This window comes from Coregonus clupeaformis, chromosome 4, assembly GCF_020615455.1.
Source record: "Coregonus clupeaformis isolate EN_2021a chromosome 4, ASM2061545v1, whole genome shotgun sequence".
Taxonomy (NCBI): domain Eukaryota; kingdom Metazoa; phylum Chordata; class Actinopteri; order Salmoniformes; family Salmonidae; genus Coregonus; species Coregonus clupeaformis.
The window spans coordinates 10,024,624-10,031,448 of record NC_059195.1 but is presented as its reverse complement, the minus strand read 5'-3'; the positions used below and the strand labels follow the sequence as shown (position 1 = coordinate 10,031,448).

At 43.1% G+C, this 6,825-nt stretch overlaps 1 protein-coding gene across 1 annotated transcript; it reads left to right on the top strand.

Annotated features, from left to right (window-relative positions):
- Window positions 1-2,728: 2,728 nt before the first annotated feature.
- On the top strand, window positions 2,729-6,383 carry LOC121555956 (uridine 5'-monophosphate synthase). Its single transcript, XM_041869803.1, has 6 exons — window positions 2,729-2,940; window positions 3,224-3,377; window positions 3,738-4,424; window positions 4,738-4,913; window positions 5,249-5,363; window positions 5,686-6,383. Exons 1-6 carry the CDS (start codon window positions 2,791-2,793, stop codon window positions 5,862-5,864), a joined length of 1,461 nt encoding a protein of 486 aa, XP_041725737.1. The 5' UTR covers window positions 2,729-2,790; the 3' UTR covers window positions 5,865-6,383.
- The last annotated feature ends 442 nt before the right edge of the window (window positions 6,384-6,825 follow it).

The following is a 6,825-nucleotide window of genomic DNA, read 5'->3' as shown; positions in this document are numbered from 1 at the left end:
AAAATAAAACAAAATAAATAATAATGTATGCACTCACTAACTGTAAGTCGCTAAATGACTAAAATGTATCTTTACAAGCTGTCCATTCATTGGCCTTGATCTCTGTATTTAAGTACAGAAATAAAGAAATGTTTGAGACTTAGCTAGCTAAACTAACTTGGCTAAATCAAATGTAAGGTACTATAACATTAGCTACCTAGCTATTTTGCATCATTCTCCTCAACTTCACAAGTCTGACTAAAGCTGCCGCTGTCAGAAACCATTGAAAACCAGTTTAGTAACGCTAGCTAACTCAATCAATCACCATGCAAGCATGAGATAAGCCTGCCATATAGCTTGGTTAAATTAAGCCAGATGGAAATTAAGTCAAATCTAGCTATGGTAACTTAGCTAGCTAGCCAGCTAACTTAGCTAACGTAGCTAGCTAGCTAGCTAACGAGTGAAACAGTGTCCAAGACAGTCCATAAGAACTTTCAGACTAAGCTAGCTAGCTAAGGTAGGTAGCAAGCTAAGGTAGCTAGCTAGCTACTATTACAGACACTGACATAGTTAGCTAGCCAAACGTCGACAAAAACCGTACATACAGTATACTGAACAAAAATATAAAAAGAACATGCAACAATTTCAAGGATTTTACTGAGTTAGAGTTCATATAAGGAAATCAGTCAATTGAAATAAATTCATTAGGCCCTAATCTATGGATTTCACGACTGGGAATACAGATATGCTTCTGTTGGTCACAGATACCTTTAAAAAAAAAAGTAGGGGCATGGATCAGAAAACCAGTCAGTATGTGGTGTGACCACCATTTTACCTCATGCAGCGTGACACATCTCCTTCGCATAGAGTTGATCAGGCTGTTGGTTGTGGCCTGTGGAATGTTGTCCCACTTCTCCTCAATGGCTGTGTGAAGTTGCTGGTTATTAGCGGGAACTGGAACACACTGTCGTACGCGTCGATCCAGAGCATCCCAAACATGCTCAATGGGTGACATGTCTGGTGTGTATGCAAGCCATGGAAGAACTGGGACATTTTCAGCTTCCAGGAATTGTGTACAGATCCTTGCGACATGGGGCCATGCATTTTTCATGCTAAAACATAAGGTGATGGCGGCAGATGAATGGCACGACAATGGGCCTCAGGATCTCGTCACGGTATCTCTGTGCATTCATATTGCCATTGTTAAAATGCAATTGCGTTCGTTGTCCGTAGCTTATGCCTGCCCATACCATAACCCCACTGCCACCATAGAGCACACTGTTCACAACGTTGACATCAGCAAACCGCTCGCTCGCACGACACCATACACACGACGCGGTCTGCAGTTGTGAGGCCGATTGGATGTATTTTCTAAAACGACGGCTTATGGTAGAGAAATTAAAATTATATTCTCTGGCAACAGTTCTGGTGGAAATTCCTGCAGTCAGCATGCCAATTGCACGCTCCCTCAAAACTTGAGACATCTGTGGCATTGTGTTGTGTGACAAAACTGCACATTTTAGAGAGGCCTTTTATTGTCCCCAGCACAAGGTGCACCTTTGTAATGATCATGCTGTTTAATCAGCTTCTTGATATGCCACACCTGTCAGGTGGATGGATTATCTTGGCAAAGGAGAAATGCTCACTAACAGGGATGTTAACAAATTTGTGCATAACATTTGAGAGAAATAAGCTTTTTGGGCATATTAACAATTTCTGGGATCTTTTATTTCAGCTCATGAAACATGGGACCAACACTTTACATGTTGATTTAGACTCAACATGAGTTCACTGACCGCATAGCCTCATAGTAGATGTTATTACCAATCCTTGCAGTTCTGGCCTTGGTGGACCTCATCTGAGTCTTGAAGAGGGGAATGGCTGTTTTATATTCTAGGGACTCTAGTGAGTAGACTGGACCCTGGTTTTATGGACAAAATCTAACGTTTTTTTCCTGTACAGTACCATATTAGTAGTGTCCAGTGGCTCCATTTGAAGTCGTTTCAGGCCAAGATCCATTTTTTGGCACAGGTGCACACTGGCCTTGGGCTGATTTAAATGTGTAAAAGGTGCAACTGGCTCATCATCATTAGGTTAATCTAGGTTGTTAACAGGTATGCCTGTCCATCATTGTTTACATTGTGTCTTGGAAGTAAGTAATCACCTATAGGCCTACAGTGTATTGCATTGTAGTGAACAGGAAGTGGGTGGATATTTGGGTATTTAGACCATAGTCCCCCATGAAATAACACCATATATAGATTATACAGACCCTACTGAGTAATCCCAACCCCACTTCTACTTCGGCACCTAGAATAGTTTTCTCTCTATAAGCCAATATGTAATTTATAGGCCCATAGTGTATTGCATTGGGACCAATGTAGTGGGTTGGAGTAGAAAGTGTTACTGGGCATTTAGACCTCTGTCCCCCATAAAATAACACAATATATAGATTCTACAGACCCTAGTGAGTAGTCCCAACCCCACGTTTACTTCAGCACCTAGAATAGTTTTCTTTCTATAAGCCAGTATGTTTTTTCATATACAGTGTATTGCGTTGTGGGTATTTATTTGACCTACATTTAATGCACATGTCACTTAAATATGAATAAATATTAATAATTGTTAATGTTTAGACAAAAAAAATCATATTATGACTAAATACATGTTAATGACACTTTTCTAATATTAAATTGGGGACTTTTATTTTGAAAATTCCGTGACCTGGAAACACTTTTTTAGTGTCTGACGAGATGCGGAGAGAGACCGCTGTCTAGCTTACTATTAGCTAATGTAGTTAAAACATTGAAAATGGAAAACGTTTGCCTTAAAAGTTTAATCTTAAAGTTGCATGATGTTCAGGCCGTGAAATTCGGAACGTTCAGGCTGAAGAGTGGAATAACCTCGCCGATTTATTTTGATTTCAGAGTTATTGTTTCTTACCCATCTCTCATGAACCAGGTTGGTAAACACGTGTTTTCCATGAGTATTGGAAACAACAGCAATGTCAGCGTTTCCCAAACTCGGTCATGGGGACCCCAATGGGGTTCACGTTTTGGTTTTTGCCCTAGCACTATACAGCTGATTGAAATTATCAAAGCTTGATTGCTGTTTGGGAAACGCTGAGCTATGTCTGTTCGGAGGCAATCAAATCAAGACCAACAATAAGTAGTTAAATGTATGTTATGACCTCATTAGTTGGAGTTTGTTGGCTTAGTGTTTTGATGGGTTTGTTTGCCTTTAGGTGTCAAGTCTTCTTTATCAACGCGCCAAAGATGAGGACTTAAAATACAGCTCTGTGTGTGGTGTCCCATACACCGCTCTGCCCCTGGCTACAATCATCTGCTCCAAACACGAGCTGCCCATGCTCATCCGAAGAAAAGAAGCCAAAGACTATGGTGCGATTTCATAATTGGTCAAATTTGATTGTTCTCTTTATGCATCCCGTCAGTTCAGTCTATATTTGTAGCTAGAAAGTGTTAGAGGATTTCATCAGTCTAAATAGATTTCAGATCTCTCATATCAGACATCCATCATGGCCACAATATACATTTACATTTGAGTCATTTAGCAGATGCTCTTATCCAGAGTGACTTACATGAGCAATTAGGGTTAAGTGCCTTGCTTAAGGGCACATCGACAGATTTTTCACCTAGTCGGCTCAGGGATTAGAACCAGTGACCTTTCGGTTACTGGCACAACGCTCTTACCCACTAAGCTACCTGCCGCCCCAATATGTTCCATCTCTTTCATCCTAGGAACTAAGAAGATTATAGAAGGGACAATTCACCCTGGAGACACGTGTCTGATCATCGAGGATGTAGTGACCAGCGGCAGCAGCGTCATAGAGACGGCCCTGGTGCTCCAGGCGGAGGGTTTAAAGGTGACAGACGCCATCGTGTTGATGGACAGGGAGCAGGGAGGTGGGGCCATGCTGGCCAAGAGGGGCATCACGCTTCACTCCGTCATCTCCATCTCCAAACTCCTCAACACCCTGCTTCAGGCGGATCGCATTGACTCTTCCACTGCCCAGAGCGTGTGCAGGTTCATCCAGGAGAACAACACCTACAAGCCCTCTGGTGAGGAGGAGAAGAACGGCTCACCTGCAGCCAAAAAGCCCTGCAAGCCAGCGGAGCTGAGCTATGGAGACAGGGCCAAGCTCCAGAATACACACCCTCTGGCCGCCCAGCTCCTCAGACTGATGGAAGAAAAGAAGACCAACCTGTGTGTGTCAGCAGACATGACAGCCTGCGAGGAGCTACTGCAGCTGGCTGACTCTCTGGGGCCTCAGATGTGTGTGTTGAAGACCCACGTGGACATCCTTCAGGACTTCAGCCCAGCCTTCACCCAGTCCCTCAGGGACCTGGGCCTCAAACACAACTTCCTCATCTTTGAGGACCGCAAGTTCGCCGACATCGGAAACACGGTCAAGCACCAGTATGAAGGTGATTAGTAGGCGCACTCGTTTTGCATCGCCGTGCGCCCAGGGTGGGTGGCGATTTCACTTTAACACCAATGTAATGGTTTCAAATGTGCAAACCTCTGCCCACCCGGTGCACCAGGCTATGCAAAACCAACGCGCCCAGTGTTAAAATAGATGCATTGTCCAACTCCAGCAAATAAGGGGCATTGTTGTACAGCATTTGTCCCCTTAACCTTTGAAACATGCTTTTCAATCCTAATCCATCCTAATGAATACCTGGTTGCTATTATTTCTAGGTCTCCTGACTGTCGTGTGTTTTCCTCTGTATTTCTCAGGTGGGCTCTACCAGATCTCCTCGTGGTCTCACATCATTAATGCCCATGCGGTGCCAGGCCCTGGGGTGGTGAAGGGGCTCAGTGCGGTGGGCCGTCCGCTGGACCGTGGCTGTCTCCTCATAGGTCAGATGAGCTCCCAGGGTTCCCTAGCAACAGGGGACTACACGCAGGCTGTGGTAAGCAAAGCGCTCCAGCAAGCTGTTCCTCAGTGAGAATGCCATGAGAACAGAATGTTCTGTCCCTCTCTCTAACCTCCCACAGCCCTCTGCAATGTGTTACATTCAGGACACACTATCATCTTGCATGGCGACAGTGAAAGCCTGATTACATTCTAGTATGTTTTAATAAGGATGAATAAGGATGTTTGCGTAGTGTCATTTTCCAGTCCAAAATGGATTAATTATTCCATCACCATCGGACAGCTTAACTGAAGTAATAGTTGGATACCTTAATGTAATCCTTAATCTTTCATCCTTGAGGATTTCAAATGATTTTTTCTGTCATTCCATAGGTGAAAATGGCTGAGGAGTACTCTGAATTTGTTTTTGGGTTCATCTCTGGCTCCAAGATCAGCAGCAAGCCTGAGTTTGTACACATGACTCCAGGGGTGCAGATGCAGTCAGGAGGTACCACACTCTATACCTGTTAACTTCATCCATCCTGTCCAGTGTTCTGTCATTCTCAGGCAATTTTTGTCCTGTTGTAATTGCTCATTGCCACAAGATGGTGCTAGTGTCCAATAAATGAAGACTGGGTCACTTATCTTGGTTGCGTCTGTATTGGCTCCCTACCTACATAGTGCACTGGTAAAAAGTAGTGCACTATGTTGAAAATAAGGTGCCATTTTGAAGGCAGCCCTTGTTTTCAGAGTTTTCTTTACCTCTTCAGTAACAAACTGTAGGGTACCACACTGTTCATTTATCATAATCTCCATCCTTTCTGTTTCAGGAGATGGTCTGGGCCAGCAGTACTCCAGTCCTGATGATGTGATATGTAAAAAAGGCTCTGACATCATCATCGTAGGCCGTGGTATCCTGGGGGCCTCTGATAGGGTGAAGGCTGCTGCAGAGTACAGAGAGGCAGGCTGGAACGCCTACACCAAGAGACTCAACACGTCAAGCCAATGAGACGTCAAAGATTGGGGCTGCATCCTAATTGGCACCTTATTCTATATATTGTGCACTACTTTTGACCAGGACCCATTCGTGCACTACTTTTGACCAGAGCCCTATGGGCCCTAGTCAAAAGTAGTGCACTATGTAGGGCATAGGGTGCCATTTGGGATGCAAACTAGGAGTAGGCACTTGGGCCATGTTTAAAAGTAGTACACTATATTGGGTGCCATTTGGGATGCAGACAAAGAGTAGAGCAGACACCACATCGCTAATGTGAAACCATGATTATTCCCTCCAACCAGCTGCTGAGACCTGTTCTTTCTCTTAGCCACAACTAGTTACAAAACTTGCTAAATCAACTGAACTACGATGACGCTAATTTTAGCCTTTGGCAACAGGGACATGTTTCAGTTTTTTCCCCCTCCATAGTGTTGTTTTTATATGATAATCTAATTAGCATTTTTCGAAATGATTTGTGTTGACCAGTTATATGGAATTGTGAAATGAATTCAATAAATTCATTTGCTGTAATTATCAGTGTTCTTTGAAGTCTCTATAAACATCTCTAGGATTGTGATCCTTTTCATCAAGAGTGTTTTCTACAGATGGAAGACTTGAAAGATTCAGCTTACAAAACAAACCTTGGAATTGTATATTAATTCATTGACATTACAACGATCAATTGAGTTGTGTTTACAACACAGTATATATTTGATGCCAATGTATGATGAACCAGTGAAGTCTATAGCCCTCTGATGGTTATTTGTGGTGTGCCATCCAGGTGTAGTCTATGCTGTATACCCTAGCCACTAATAAACAGTGAGTATGTTGGGCTTGTTTCAGTTTATATGGTATCTACTTTCTTTTTACTATTTGTGAAATCAGGCAGTCTACATAACACACCACAGTCTTTTTGCAAGGCAAGGTCTGATGACTAGTTAAGGAACTAATTTGCAAGCCACATGATATGGAA

Coding starts and splice junctions, on each gene's coding strand:
- LOC121555956 (XM_041869803.1), top strand. CDS start 2,791: ATGGAAAACGTTTGCCTTAAAAGTTTAATCTTAAAGTTGCATGATGTT. Junction 2,941..3,223: donor ACCCATCTCTCATGAACCAG/GTTGGTAAACAC, acceptor GTTTGCCTTTAG/GTGTCAAGTCTTCTTTATCA. Junction 4,914..5,248: donor GGGACTACACGCAGGCTGTG/GTAAGCAAAGCG, acceptor GTCATTCCATAG/GTGAAAATGGCTGAGGAGTA.